At 51.1% G+C, this 15,310-nt stretch overlaps 1 protein-coding gene across 2 annotated transcripts in view; it reads left to right on the forward strand.

Annotated features, from left to right (window-relative positions):
• Positions 1-15,310, forward strand: part of NRBP1 (nuclear receptor binding protein 1) — a 31,697-nt gene that overhangs the window by 2,281 nt on the left and 14,106 nt on the right. For both annotated transcript variants that reach the window (XM_033055604.1, XM_033055605.1), the window contains exons 3-7: positions 10,268-10,390; positions 10,759-10,860; positions 10,950-11,039; positions 11,511-11,551; positions 12,573-12,667. In XM_033055604.1, the coding sequence (XP_032911495.1) occupies positions 10,268-10,390; positions 10,759-10,860; positions 10,950-11,039; positions 11,511-11,551; positions 12,573-12,667 (451 nt within the window). The remainder of the gene's footprint in view (positions 1-10,267; positions 10,391-10,758; positions 10,861-10,949; positions 11,040-11,510; positions 11,552-12,572; positions 12,668-15,310) is intronic.

Consider the following 15,310-nt stretch of genomic DNA (forward strand, 5'->3'; position numbering starts at 1 on the left):
TGTCAGCGCAGTGTGTGAGCAGGCTCTCACTCGCTATCCCTCGCAGGGAGATAGCGTTACTTGTGGAAAAAGCGTTTGCAGACCTCTCCCCGGTGATGCAATCCCGATCTTTCATTATGGCAGTGTCTGCCGGGTGCTGGATGAGGTGGCACTGTGGAAACAATGAGACATGACAATCTGGAATGGGTGCACGCGTGGTTGTGGAGTGAGACAGGGTGTTCTGCCTGTGCTCTGGTACTCCCTACGTGTGACATTCTGTCCTGCTTGCTCCGAGTGCCGTGCTCCGGTGTGGGTTTTCAAATGTAATGGCTTCGTTTTTTGTTTTTTTTTTCTTTTTTTTTTTTTTTTTTAAAGATTGTTTTACCGTCCGTGAGTGATGCACTCGCTGCAGCAGAGGTGGGGCTGTGCAGACAGTGCAGGGAGGAGCGGGCTGGCAGTGAGCCGGGGGTGTCGGTGCCCGCTGACCGAAACGGGCACAGTTCGGGACGGTGCCGCCGGTACCGGAGCGGTCGTGGGGCGGCAGGACGGCCCGCGCTGGCCGCGCCATCCCCGCACGCCCTGCCCGCCTGCTCCCCGTTCGGGGACAGCGGCCTCAGGCCCTCCCTGGCGCCCCGCGGCCCGTGCGGAACCGGGACCAGAACCGGGACAAGAACCGGGCCGGTCCCGGGGCAGCGCGGGCGGGGCCGGGCGGGCGGGGCGGGGCCTGCTGAGCATTACATCACCGCCGGCGGCTCCCATTGGCTGCGGCCGCTCTGGCCACGCCCCCAGGCGGCCGCGCCCTCGGGGCTGTGCCGGGACCGGGGAGGGGACCCTGGGCGGCACCGGGACCAGGACCTTGGGCGGGCCCCTGGGCGGGACCGGGACCTTGGCCGAACGCCGAGCAGGAGCTGCTGAAGGCAGCGGTCGTGTTTTAGCTTCAGCCACCTGACTGAACCATATCCACTGATGAAAATGCATCGGTGCACAAGGGGAAATGGTGCTGGGAACAAGTCTGAGCGGGGAGAGGAGCGGGTGGAGCGCAGACCTGCAGAAAGGGCCTGAAGGGACCTGGGTGCTGGCTTGGCTGGAGCGAGCATGTGCCCTGGCATCGAGAGGGCAAACCTCGTCTAGGTGGGAGCAGGATGGGATGGCACAGAACCCTATTCTGGGGCTATTACACACAGCGGAACCAGATCTTCATGAGAGGAGAAGGTCCCACTGTAGGTGTTCTACCTGGGATCCAGGGCCAGGACACCAGGGAATGGCTCCAAGCTACAGCTAGGGAGGGTCAGGCTGGACAAGAGAGAGCATTTCCTGACTGAGAGGATCACACCTGCCCCAGGCTTGTCCATGTTTGAGGCCTTTGGACAATGCCCAGCGTGCTATGACATGGGCCAGCCCTGATTGGGTTGGGCAGTGGGAGCAGGGAATCTGTGGAGGTCCCTTCCAGCTGGCTGCTCTTTATTCTGTATTCTATTGATGTATAAAAGGACTGAGTGTTGACTTCATTGATTGTAATTCTTCCTATAAGTGAGGAGCTTCTGTGGTACAAAGAGTGTAGCTCCTGCAAAAGTTCAGAGTAGTTTTATTAAAATCAAATGCTTCTGTGATATTATCAACTAAGATCCCTTTTTAACAAGAGAGAAAATGCTTGTGTTCCCCAAATTCAATTTTTTGTGGAGCATGGGGCAGTACCTGTGGTTTCTGCAGTATTGTGGCCTGTGCTGCTCTCCTCACAGAGTTGAGTCTGGCTCTGGAATTGTGCCCACATCCCTGGCTGCTGTCCTGACCAGCACACAGGTGAGGCTCCAAGGGTGTCTTGTCCCATCTGCAGCCTGAGGGCAGGGTGGTCCCAGGGCTGGTGGGGTCTCCCAGCCTGTTCTTACCTGGCTCTCTTCTGGTTGCTGTGCCTGAAAAACCAACCCCTCTGTTTCTGCTGTCCTGCTGTAACACCCCATTTCCTTCTTGCAGGCAGCATGCACGCATAACTTGCTTTTTTAGGGTTGTCCAGGTATCTCGAGAATTATCTGCTGTGCCTCCTAGGAATAGAAACTTCCTAAGGGAGCAGGATTGCAGCACCACATTAGCAGGTCAGGTTTAGCCTCCTGCAGATGGCTAGGGGTGAACCTGAAACTGAGCTTCATACCTCTGGAAGCTGCATGGATGACATGTAACTCCAGGAAAAGTTGTGCAGCAGAATCTTTATTTTCAGCCCAGCATTTTGGTGTTTGGCTTGGCAAGCTCCTGTGAGTAGGAGAGGCTCAGCCCTTCCTAGATGGTGATGTCCTTGAATTTGTTGTGTGTGATGCTGTCTGTTGACCAAGTTTCTTTCTGTACCTTTTCTGGGGAGGAAAACACTGTGTGACTGTGTAAGCCAAGACTTTATAAGAAGTGCTTTGCTGACATCTCTGTGGTGTACTGTAGTAAGAAAGAATCTGTGTCACTGGTGTGGGCACAAGCAGGTCCCCTTTTGGGGTGTGTGTGAGTGTCTGTCAGGGTGAAGAGGACAGAGGCCCTGGCTGTCCCTGGCTGTCCCTGGCTGTCCCTTGTGTGGGCTGCTCTCCAGCTCCAGCCTGGGGTGCTGCTGCTCTCCCTGGGTGCTGCTGCGCTCCTCAGAGAACGGGAAACCTGGCACTTAGAGCAGAAGAGGGAGAAAATGGGAGAATGAGCGCTGGTCTCTGCTTAAATACCTGTACGCTTTCCCAGAGAGCATGGCAGGCTGCTCAGGAGCAGGGGGAGAACATTGTGCTGTTCTTGCAGCCCTGCTCATCCCTGTCTGTCATCCAGAAACAAATCCCAGTGCTGATGATGCTGCCTTGCCCTGATGGCAGGCACTGGGGTTCTGCACCTGTCTCACGGATTCTGAAGTGTTGAGGGGACTTTTGGGGTGGCTGGAGGTGATGTTCCAGTTCCTGGTAGCCATCAGTGACTTTGTGCTTATTGCTGCTCTCTGGCTCATGTGTTACTCACCATTTGTGACTCAGCTGCTGGACTTTCCCCTGCTGCCCTTTCCATGTTGTGCCCCACTTCAGTGGCTGCTGACATCAGGGTGTTAGCTTCTGCCCTATCTCGGGCACAGGCCTCGTGTGTCAGAGTGGCTGTGCACGCAGTGCTTGCCATGTTGAATAATGCTGGTTTTTCTGCCTGGGATGTCTCACTGTCAGGTAGCTCGATGAGAGCTGCAGCCCTTCACAGCTCCCCTGCAGTGGTGTGCAGACCAGGACAGGGTGATGGGTGCAGTTCCATGGCCCTGGGTGTCGGGTCAGCAGCAGAACTCAGGGAGCAGAGTGTGAGACACTGTGCACCTGTGAGTCCAGTCTTGCTGTTCTGTTCTTCACTGGATACTGCAGGTTCAGATTTAGGCAGCAGATTGCCATTAGTTTGGTTCTATTTTTTCTATGAAAGATGTGTCTGCTATTTGGATTGGGACTGCTCAGCTGTTGATGACTGGACATTACAGCTGGATTTCAGTGCTCAGGCTTGTAGGTGCTCTCAATCTATGCTGGAGCTACCCAAAGTGAAGAAAAGAGCTGTGATTCATGAGGACCTGAACTCAGAGAGACAGGAAGGGAAGCGCTGCATCTGCTGCGTCTTTATCTCTTTGTTGCTTCTCACTTGTAGGGGGAGTCTCAGTTGCTTGAATAATTTTTCATTTGAAGGCAGTTTTGTACCTCTGGATTTACATTTCTTCAAGGGGACAGAGTGCAACACTGTTGGAGAAAAAATGCTAACAGGCTGAGTGTTTGGATTCTGGGATGCTGGAGCCTGATTTTTTTCAGCCTCTGTTATGACTGGAAGGAAACTTGCTGAGGTAGTGAAAGATAAGCGCCAGTCCTCCAAGCAAGCTGGCACTCAGAGGGCTGCCAGCTCCTGACAGGCTTTTGCAGTGGATCTGTTTTATTTCAGTTAGTGGAGAAAACCAATGTAGTTTTTATGCTTTGACCACAGGGAAGGTATTAAGAAGAGAGCATGTGAAGCCTTTAAACATTTTCATTGGCTCGTGCAGAGGCTTCCTGGAAGGAATGAGCCCTTGGGATGTGCCAGGCTGAGCTGAGGGGCGCTGGAGGGTGCAGAGGGGGTTGAGTTCAGTCACAGCCGCGCTCTGTCCGTGCTCACGGGCTGTGACAGAGCTGGCACCCCTCCTGGCAGGAGCAGGGCTGGCTGGTGCTGCTCCAGCACGCTGGAGTGCTGCTCACACCGCCTGCTGCTGAGGGATGGAGCTCTCTGCATTCCTCACAGGGCTCTCTAAAAATACCGTGGTCTGCTGCAGCAGCAGAGCCTTCCCTTGCCAGCCCTGTGTCCTGGGAAGCCCAGGCAGCGATGGGGCTGTCCTGGCAGCTGCCACGGGTCTGGGGAGCTTGGGAAGTGGCTTCCAGCAGCGGGGAGAGGCTGGGTGCTGGCTCTGGCTCCAGAGCTGCCTGCTGGGAGGCTGCATGGCAAATCCTGGTACACAGAGGCACATGGGTTAGCCATGGAAGCATGGGGATTTTCGAGCATCCCATGGTGACATGCATGGCAGGAATAGCTGTGTCCTGTTTATCAGTGCTCAGGAAAAATCCCATTTCAGGTGTCTAGTACCTGTCTGCTGGGCCCTCTGTCTCTGCAGAAGTCTGACCCCAGCACCTCCTGTCCCAGCTCTCTGGCAGGCTGGGGTGAGGTTTGCTTGCAGATGTGCTTACCTGTGCACATACAAGGAGATTGAGAAGCACATTGGCACGGAAAATAGTTTGAAAAATAGTTTAACAAAAAAGACAGTACAGGTGATGGTGACAAAGGCTCAGGGCTTGGCTTGATCATTTTTTCACACTTTTGTTGCCTCCCTCAAACATCCCATGAATAGTGCACCCAAATGCTCTTACTCCATTTCAGAATTACCCATAATCTCACCTTGCAGCCGTTTTTACTTCTGACATCTTATGGCAGTCAGCCTTGAAATTTATACATGTGTGTCAAGATCAGGTGTTCATCGTCGTCTTTTAGATATGATGTTTGCTCACCTCATTGCCTGCTTTCTCCAGTACTATCAGAAAACATGAAATAATAACTTTTCATTACTGTTTCATGTGGCTTCAGGAATTGTTTCCAAGACTGGTAGTTCCACAGTACACCAATTTTTATGGCATTTTCCGTTCAGTGTACTGATCTTTCAACCCCTTCTGTGTGACTGATGTTGTTCAGAGTGACCTGCAGTGATTCAAAGATCTCTCTGCCAAGTGAAAGTGTCTGGAAGAGCAGGATGAGCTCTAGCAGACTGGGAGTAGCTCACATGGAGTTTATCCTTTCCGGTTTTCCCTCTCTCCATGGAGTTTCACACTGCTGGCACTCATCTGAACTTACTGCCCCAGTGCAGTTACTGGAACCTTCCTGATCAACTGTCTGAATGGGTTTATTTATAGATATTGGGCTTTCTTCCACACTTCCTTATTTATTTTGCTGTGCTGTTTCTGTTTCCCGTTGGGAGTTAGGGATGGAGAATCACTGCCTTTTCCTCCAGACCAGCTCAGTATGGCCGAGCTCTTGGGCTCCCCTGGATCGCTTGTTTGCTTTGAAACAGCAAGTGCAACTGAGCACTCGGCCCTTTGGTCCTGCATTGGGCAATTTGTGTTCATTTTTGGTGTCCAGTAAAGAGATGGAAAGATGCCTGTGTCCCTGTGGGATGCTCGGCACTGGTGGGGCCACACCTCAGATCCTGGGGGCAGCTACAAGAGCGATATTGAGGGGCTGGAGCGTGTCCAGGGAAGGGAACGGAGCTGGGCAAGGGGCTGGAGCCCCAGGAGAGGCTGAGGGAGCTGGGAAAGGGGCTCAGCCTGGACAAAAGGAGCCTCAGGGGGGACCTTGTGGCTCTGCACAACTCCCTGCCAGGAGGGGACAGCCAGGGGGGGTCGGGCTCTGCTGCCAGGGAACAGGGACAGGACAAGGGGAAATGGGCTCAGGCTGGGCCAGGGCAGGAGTGCAGTCCCCATCCCTGGAGGAGTTTAAAAGCTGTAGGGATGTAGCACTTTGTGCCATGGGTTGGTGGTGGCCTTGGCAGTGCTGGGGCAGGCTGAACTCGCTGCTCTGAGAGCACTTTTCCGATCTCAGTCACTGTAGCCACAGAAGTGCCGCTTCTACTCTGAGTATCTTGACTCCTGTCATACTTTTGTGTTTTTGTAAACTGCTGATCTACTGCCTGGGGAGTTACCTGGCAGGAATTTGTAGCTAGGTCTGTCCTGCAGTGTGTTGTTTAGCCAGAATTGTCAGAGGGCTTTTGGAGAGGCTGGATGGCCCCTGGGTTACACCCTGCAGTGGTTCACACTTGTCCCTCTGCTGCAGAGCAGGTCCAGCTGTGGCTGGCAGGGTGTCCTGGCTCCCAGCAGGGCTCAGCACGGAGCAGGACCATGGCAGGGGACAGGGACACCAGCTCTGGTGCCTAAAGGCTGCCCCAGCTTTTGGGTCAGGTCTCAGCACAGCATCTCCTGAGCTCTGCAGTGAAGTTACGGAGAACTTCAGCTCATGGAGGACTTTTAGCCCTGTCTTTGAATGGTTCAGATGTGTCCATGGGGTTAACAGACTGACTTCTTGCTGTTGTATTCGATCTTGTTGCAGCATGTCTGGAAGAACTGATTATTGTTTTGCTGGTGGTCACATTGTCTTTTCCTCCCAGTTTGGTTGCTGTGTGAGGTGGTCTGTACAGCCATGGTAACGATCAATACCTCCCTTTCCTTGCAGCTGTTAAATTACACTGGTTATTTTCATTTTCTTGTTGCATTAAAGCCTTTCAAGTGTTTTGCTACCATGACTGTAATTGCCAAAGCCAATGTGTCAGTTTAATTAAAACGTGAAGTAGGATTGTTTCTTTGTTTTGTTGGATTTCTTTTCCCTTTGCCTGCAGTGGACCTGGCATTCTTTATTGTTTTACATCCTGGATTAGCCTCAGATCCCAGAAAGCCCTTTTTGTTCGGTTTCTGTTGGTAAATTTGCTGCTTTTGTCTTTTTTCCCCCACAGCTCAAAGAGAAGTTGAGCTCCTCATGGCCCAGCTGCTGGCTCTGGGGTCCCTTGTCTCTATTCACATTTGCCAGGTGGTTGGGCAGAGCTTTCACCTTTTTCTGGCTTAAACAAGTGGCCAGGGAAACTGGTTAACATATTCCTGCTGCTCTGGACAAACCTGGAGCTTCTTGTGACGGTCTGGCCTGGTGTGCTGCCGTTCCCCAGCTCTTTTTCAATGTGCAAGTCCGTTCTGTACTGACACTCTAGTTATTGTGGACTTTTCCCCAGTTTTTATACCTTTTTTCCTGTACTGTAAATCATTGCAGTCACTTGTGATTTAGGCTGGTTTTATTTTTTTGTTTAATTGACAGATCATGGGAACTACAGAATGTCTCTCCAAAAGTCTGTGTTCTTTCAGCAGCAGATACACAGATGTTTGAGAGCTACAGAAAAAATATGCACTGGGCAATGGAATAACCTTCCAAAAGGAAATTTAACTTCCAGACTTTTTTTCCCTTAGAGCTGTTGTGCCACTCCAGCCATACTCCTTTAAGTAATTCACTTGAAATTTTTTTGTTTCCTTGCTCCTGCTTGCATGGGCTCAGAGCTGAGTTGGTGCCTCTGCAGTGTGGAGCTGCTTCCTCTGCTGTGCTGCAGAAATTCGGGTTAAGCTGGGCTCAGGCCACTTCCTCTCTGAGTGTGAAAGCTGCCCAGTCTGGGGCAGACACCAGTGGTACATTATCCCGATGCTTTCCCGAGGGTTCAGGATTCTGCTTTGCCCAGCATGGAGAGGAATGTGTACGAGGGATTTGGGAGGAGTCTGCTGTTGCCTTTCAGTTTCCTGCCTGCATTTTCTCCCTTTTTCTCTTCTCCCCAAGCTGTCCAATCTCCTGAAAAACAGAATTGCCATCGGTGGTGTCAGCTGGGTTTGGTGTCCTGAGTCATATCTGGTGCTCTGGAATGCTGCCTATGAGTCATGGAAATGGTTTGTGCTTGGGGAGCTTGGCCAGAAGTGGAGATGTGACAGGTCCACAGCCCCAGCTGCACTTTTGCAGTAGTTACTCGAGGACTTAGTCCAGTAAAGCTGGAGGGTTTTCAACAGAGGGCTTTTAACTGTTGGCCTCCCTGACTTAGATGTCTTTTCCAACCTGGATGTTTCTGTGGGATGAAGGAAGAGAACCCAAAGAGAAGCAAGGGCTCTGGGTGCCAGTGGGTGGCTGTGACCTTGCCCTGCTGCTCTCACACTCCTCCTTTCTGCTGCCTTGGGCTGCTTTACACTTCCCTCGGGTTAAAGCCTTCTGCCATTCAGCTTTAGTAATTGTACTGGCTGATTTTATGCTGCTGTCATACCTAAGATATTGCTTATCCTAAAATTTGAAGGAATAAATGTCCTGTCCTTAATTATTTTTATTCCTTCAGCTTTCTTTAATGAGGAAATGTAACAGGCCTGGCCTGTTGATATCAGTATATTTTATATATATATAAAATCAAGTTTTAAAATCAATGTGAATGTCTTCCCAAAGCAAATCTGAGTCCTTTCACCCCTCAGTTATGTTGGTGGCTCAGTGGAAGGCAGTGAGGTGGCTCATACTCAGCTGTCACCTCCTGTGACCATTTTCCATAGCTGTCCTCCGTAGCTCAGGCTCTCCTTACGGAATTGTGGCCTGTAGCCCTTGCTCTTGCCTGTGCCACGCCTTGCAGCCAGCTGGTTGTGTCACACTCCCTTACTGCTGAGCTGCAGAGAAGTCTCTATCGCTCTGGTTTTACTGTGCTGGCACTATTTATCCCTGCAGTGTCAGGGTGTGAAATGTCATTGGGCCTGTTCAGAGTCCCTCGGGAGATCATGAACCATCCCACCTGTGCTGGTGGCCTGTCACTCTGTGTGTCAGGAAGGAAGGAGTGAGATGGAGTAACTCGGCTGGAATGATGAAATTGGGGAAATTTGGTTATGTGAAAGTGGCTGCCAGGGGAGAAGGGATTTTTAGGGAGCTCTTACATAAGGTGAGAATTTCCAGCAGTGGGATGCTGATGGGTCCGAGTGAGGGAAGAGAAGGTGAGCAGTATGAGAATGAGGAGCTGTGAAAGGCACAGGTTCTGGAGGTGATAGAAGTCGAAGATGAGCCTGGCTTTGCCAGGCAGATCTGTGTTAATTAGCTGAAAGCTGCCAAGCCTGGTAGTCAGCACCAACCCTGCCTGAGTTCAAGGAGTGTTTGGGCAATGCCCTTAGACACAGGGTGGGATTCTTGGGGTTTTCCTGTGCAGGGCCAGAAGCTGGACTCCAGTGATCCTTGTGAGTCTCTTCCACTCAGTTATCCTGTGAATCTCGGAGTGATTCTTGGTGTGTGGTCAGCGGCTGAGAGCAGTAATGATTGCCAGTTGACAATTGGAAGGTGAATTCTACCTTCCTGTCCTCTCTAAGTGCTTTGAATCGATTCTGTCATTGCACATTGCCTGGTGCAGTGGGGTGTTCACCGTGACTGCTGCGTGCCTGGGAAATTGCCTGGACATTGCAGTAAATGCCTGGATGTTGGATGGAAGAGTCCGTGTTCATCTTTGAATGCTGCTACATATCTGAACAAAAACAATGTCATGGAAAAGCTTGCTGCTGGGAGCAGGGTTCACCTGTGATCTCTGCAGGTCTTTCAGCCTCATGTCTTCCCACAGCCCTTGCCATCCTTGTGCTGGGCTCTAAACTCTCAACCCCACCCCCTTGCCTTGCTGCTTTCTGAGTGCCCATCTGTGTCTGTAATATTCAGTGTGGATGTACTTGTGCTGGTCAATGTTTACAGTTATTAACTAAAGAAATTCCTGTAGTGCTTTCCCTTGAGTTGTTGGCTCCCACCTCTGAAGCTCCAGGTTTCCCCTTATTCCTCTTTATTCCTCTCTGCTTTCATTGAGTTTCAGTCATCATCACCTTTCAGAGGATTCCTCCACCAATTGTATCTGAGTTCTCGAGACATTTCTGTATCCCTTTTGTATTGTTGGAGTGGGGCTGGTTTCTTTTTGTGGTGGAATGAACTACAGGTGTCCTGAGCCATGAAAATCCAATATAGTGCTGGCAGAAGGCAGCTTTGCTGCAGCACAGCACTTGGGCACAAGAGCTTTTCCCACCGGTGTGCCCAGGACTGGCTGCTCACATGGTCTGCAGTGACTCATGTTTTGGATATGCCCTGCTCCAAGACACATGTGCAAATCCTGTCCTAGAATTCTCATTTAATTAAAAGTTAATGAGCAGATTCATAATTCTCCAGTGAGTGCTGCGTGGCAGTGGTCTGGTCTTGCTGGCTCAGAGCTCACAGGTGTCTCCACCCGTCCCTCCAGGTGAACCAGCGCAATGTCCCGGGGATTGACAGTGCCTACCTGGCCATGGACACGGAGGAGGGTGTGGAAGTTGTTTGGAATGAAGTTCAGTTTTCTGAGCGGAAGAACTTTAAGCTTCAGGAGGTAAGTTGATGTGTTTTCCAGCAGGATGTGAGAAATGTGCCTTGCTCTGGGGTGAGATTATGGATGCTGGGGGCTTTTGGTGTGGATTATTGGCTGGGTTTGGGATGCTGTGCTGTCCAAATTTGGCTGAAGTCTGGCCTGCATAGGAAATGTCCTGGAAAACTGTTGTGCTATTTCCGTGAGCCCTTGTGTTCATTAGACTTGGCAATCAAACCACACTACGCTGAGATGCAATGCAGAAGAAAATGGGATGCTGTCTGTTCTTAGCCCCTGTGCTGGTGTTTGAGGGGACCAAGACCCAAAAAGAAAGGAGGATGTAGGTTGGTGTGGTCTCTGATGTCACATGTCTTTGTCTTTCCCATGTTAAGGAAAAAGTTAAAGCGGTGTTTGACAACTTAATTCAACTGGATCATCTCAACATTGTGAAGTTCCACAAATACTGGGCTGATGTGAAAGAGAACAAGGCCAGGGTAAGTGCAGCCATCAGGCTGTTGTGTTCTCACTGTGTGCTGGTAGGTAATTAGCAGGGTGGAGGGTAATGTGTCATGCTGCCCCACAGGTGATCTTCATCACTGAGTACATGTCTTCAGGGAGCTTGAAACAGTTCCTGAAGAAGACAAAGAAAAACCACAAAACTATGAATGAAAAGGTAACTCTTTTTTTTCCCTGTCTGACCATAATTCTGTAGAGCCATCAGCTCCTGGAAAGCCCTTTCAGCAGAGGATCCCAGTGAGAACTGGCGATAACACATTGCTGCAGTTCCCCTGTGTCCCTGTGACCTAGCTCAGCGGCAGGTTCTCTGGGACAGCAGCTCTGTGCTGGTTGCTGTACTGCCAGCAGCTCTGCAGTTCCTTGGGTGTGGTGTGACAGGTGTGTCCCTCTCCAGGGGCCCTCACAGGGAAGGGGGAAGGTGTCTGTGCACGGGGGACTCTGGAGGGCAGGTGTGTCTCTGGACCCATGGGAATGTGTAGAGACAAGCTGGCCATAAGAGTACTGATTGTTTACACCTGCACTGAGTAGAAGCTGGAGTGTGTTTTGCTTCCTAGGAGTGGGCTGTGAATCACAGAACTACAGACCAGCTCCTTGTGGATGACTTTTTATCCTTTTCTTGTGTTTGCAGGCATGGAAGCGGTGGTGTACCCAGATCCTCTCTGCTCTCAGGTATGTGGGGTACTGACCTGGAGATCCCAGCAGTTGGGGCTGATGTGCCCCAGTTGTGTGGCAGTTAAATGTTAGGGAGCTCTCCAGAGTATCCAGCTTTGTACCCTGGGTTTCTCCGTGGTCAGGAGGCTGTTGCAAAGATGACAGGGAAATCAAGCTCCATGTGAGAGGGCTGAGAAAAGCTTCCACAGCATTGGCAGGCTGCAGCTCTTGCAGGCAGTGAACTCATGGATATTGAGGCACGGTGTTGTTAGATGTGTGTGCACATTTCCTGATGGTGCAGCTCTTCTGCAGCCATCTTAGTGCAGTACAGCTGAGCAGGATGTATTTTGGGTTTTAAAAACCCTTTTGCACCTGAACTAGAGTTGGTGAGTAGCTAAATAGAACCTTAGAAAAACAGTAGCCTGGATGACAGAGCGTGGCTTGCACTCCATAGAGAAAACTCTGGTGCCACTTGGCTAAATGGTCTGTTGGTGAATAGTTTGGGCTCTAATGAGCTTCTGGGAGCTGTCTGTCCTCACTTGTGCTAGCTGCTGACATGAACCCAAGCAGAGTGCCATGCAAAAACAGAGTGTACCTGGGACCCAGCGCTGCAAAGCTTTATTTGTGCCTGCTGGCAAGCGTGCCCAGTTGTGTGTTAAGCATTAAGTGCCTCTCAGGTCCCCTTTGAATAGGGATAGGAATAAGGCTCTGATGTTTTTGGTATAAAATTGTAACCCTTCTAGAATCTACTCAGCAGTGCTGGGTTGGATGAAAGTGTGTCTTTGCCTCTGGTACCCTGAGTTTCTTGGGAACTGATAGGAGAAAGCTTTCTCTACCCCCCACGTTCTGGAGATTCTGTGGAGACAGTTCCATTTGTTCCTGGTTCTCAGCTAGAGGCTGATGTACAGTTACTGAATCGTATCTCCTGGCTACTGTAAATCCCTGGCATGTGCCATTTTCTCTTCTGATGTTGCTTGACGTGGGAAGGGGTGAAGGGAGGGATTCAAGGCCTTGACTCATCTCTGTTCTGCATCTCCAGCTACCTCCACTCCTGTGATCCCCCCATCATCCATGGCAACCTGACCTGTGACACCATCTTCATCCAGCACAACGGACTGATCAAAATCGGGTCAGGTAATGCTTGCTGGGGGTGCCCCTGCCTGTCAGACACACTGCCCAGACAGAAAAAGGATCTGCTCCTATCCACGTTCCCTGGCATGTCTGTACACGTGCTTCTCCACCACGTCAGATGTGCTGGAGACTGGGAGCAGAATTCACTGCTGTTTGGACCCTTGTCAGGTGCAGGAAAGACTGATGTGCTGTTTGCTTTCATCCTCTTTAGCTTTTTGTCTCAAGGGGATGACACAGGAAATGATGCTGAAACTTGGAAGTTTTGTAGGCACATCATGTGTGGGTTCATCTGCTCTGCAGATTTTCATGTTAAGACACAGAGAGTTCTCCTGCCAGCACTGTGGAGCTTTGGGAGCTGCCTGGGGAGCTGTGTCCATGAAGCCATGAGAGTGCTGCTTGTCACAACCCACGTTTGTAATAAAGTGGACAGACTGACTGCAGCGAGCAGCTTGTCCTGACATCCTCATCCAGTATCCCCTCCATGGGCCTGCCCTCAGGCTGCTGAGCTGGGCCTGTTTGGCACAGAATGCCCTGCTTGGGCAGCCACCCTGTGCCAAAACAATTTATTTCATACCTAAGCAGTGATGTTCCTGGCAGTGCAGAGCATCCTTGCATGCTCTGTTTTTTTCCTGCTATTCCCATGTCTTTAAAATTCTGTCTGCAGTCCGAATGCAACGTGTCACACCTTGACATGACCTTTCAAGGGACAGCTTTGCTACCTGTTGTTCAACTTCTGCAAGTATTCTCAATCTGAGGAATAGGTCTTTGCTTTCCTGGAGCTGTTGTCTGTGTGAGTTCTGCTTGATGTGGCAGTGTACACGGAAAGATGCTCTGCATCACCACAAACAGCCTCTCTGTCAGCTGAGGACTTAGGGCTTTTCTTCCCATCAAAGAACTCCTGTGCTGTCATTTTGTTCCAGGACTGGGGTAGCAGATTTGTGCTCGTACCAGGGAGGCAGGGTCATGGCAGAAGGAGCACTTTGCTCCTTACCTGCCTGTAAACTTGGGGGCATGCTCTTCACACAAGAGCTGATGTCATCCTGTCATCACACAGACTTTGTTGTGTTTTCCTGACTTTGTCCAGGTTGGAGAGATTTCCAGGAGTGAGTACATGTAGTACCTGTGTGCTGGCAAACTCCCTGGCATTCAGTTCAGACTGATGGGAAGACTTGAGTACTCAAGAAATTCCCTTTTTCAGTTTAGTTTCAAAATACCATGCAGCTGCCACCTTCCTGCAGGGCAGCCAGCGCTGTCTGTAAAACCAAACCCACAGAGCTGGCACTGCAGCCAGGGCTCTCACCAGAGGGAGATCCTGCAGGTCAGCAGCCTTGCTGTTCCTGGAGCCTGGTGCTCCACTGGAGCAGCTCAGAGGCTGTGCAGAAGGGAGGTGGCTCTTCAGGTGTGGGCTGCACATGGTGGTGGCCTCAGCACAGCTGCACCTTTGCTCCCTTCAGTTTCACAAAGCATTGCTTCTGTCAGGGGCAGCAGGAGGGACACAGCAGTCCCATGCTCGTGCAGGAGAAGGGCTGGCTGTGCTGTTAGAGCTGCAGGATGTGCTGGAGTGTGGCTGCAGCTGCAGTGCTCATGTGCAGATGTTCCTGAGCAGACCTTTCTGCTCCACAGCTGGGGGCTGCTGGCTCACCTCACGTTCAGAAGTGAAGTAATTTATCTAAAGGATTCTGGTCTTTTTTACTTTCCTAAATAAAAAAAGGAAGTGAGTGCAAGTGGGCTTGTGGTCAGAAGAGGAATCCTCCAGATGGGAAAGCTGTGGCTCCAGTGCAGGCTGGAATTAGAGCTGGCAGTGTTTCAGGATGTATTCCTATTCCTGCAGAACCCACCCAACCAGAAAAGGCAAAGCTGCATCCCCAGGACTGCTGGTTGTGTTGGAGCTTGAGCCTTTCTCCCTGCTCTGCTGCCTGTGCAGTGCCAGGTGGGCTGGGTTTGAGTTTGGGCCCTGGAATGACAGCTCCAGGGTCACTGACAGTGCCAGGCTCGTGTTTGCTGCTTCCTGGCCTTGTTCAGTACAGCTGGCTGGTATCTGAGCACTTCCCTGTGTTTGCTTAAAAGCAGCAGGACAGTAATTTCTGTGGATTTATGGGGAGCAAGGATTCAGTGCACTGTGAGCTGTGCCTTGGTGCTGTCTCTGTGCCCAGTGCTGTGCTGGGTGCTGCTCCCAAAGCTCCTCTCCCCATAGCTTTGGCAAAGAGAATACTTGCTGAATGTGGGGCAAAAGCCTGGCTAAGGCAGTGGCTGGTGTGCACTGCAGGACATCCTGCTGTCTGCTGGGGGAGGGTGTGCCAGGAGAGCAGTGTCACGTTGGAAATGTCTGACAGTGGTTCCTGTGCCACGTGTTGGGTGTGGGAACTGCCCTTGGCTCCTTGCAGGTGCAGGAGCGTGTGCACTGGCTGGATTGGTCACTGTTTCTGTTCAGTGTGCAGATCTGTGTGCTGGGGGTCAGCTGGGGAAGGAAAAGGGAGTGGGGAGGAGGAAAGATTTTTGCATAATGCTTAAATGCAAAAGCCATCTGTAATCCATTCATTTGCTAACCTTTTTTGTTCTGGTGCTATAAGTGCAGAGTTAATAGATTTAAGGAGAAAAAGTTTCAGATGAGTGGAGAGCTTTGGAGAACTTGTGATGAGGATGGGA

The sequence above is a fragment of the Catharus ustulatus genome, chromosome 3 (assembly GCF_009819885.2).
Source record: "Catharus ustulatus isolate bCatUst1 chromosome 3, bCatUst1.pri.v2, whole genome shotgun sequence".
Classification (NCBI taxonomy): domain Eukaryota; kingdom Metazoa; phylum Chordata; class Aves; order Passeriformes; family Turdidae; genus Catharus; species Catharus ustulatus.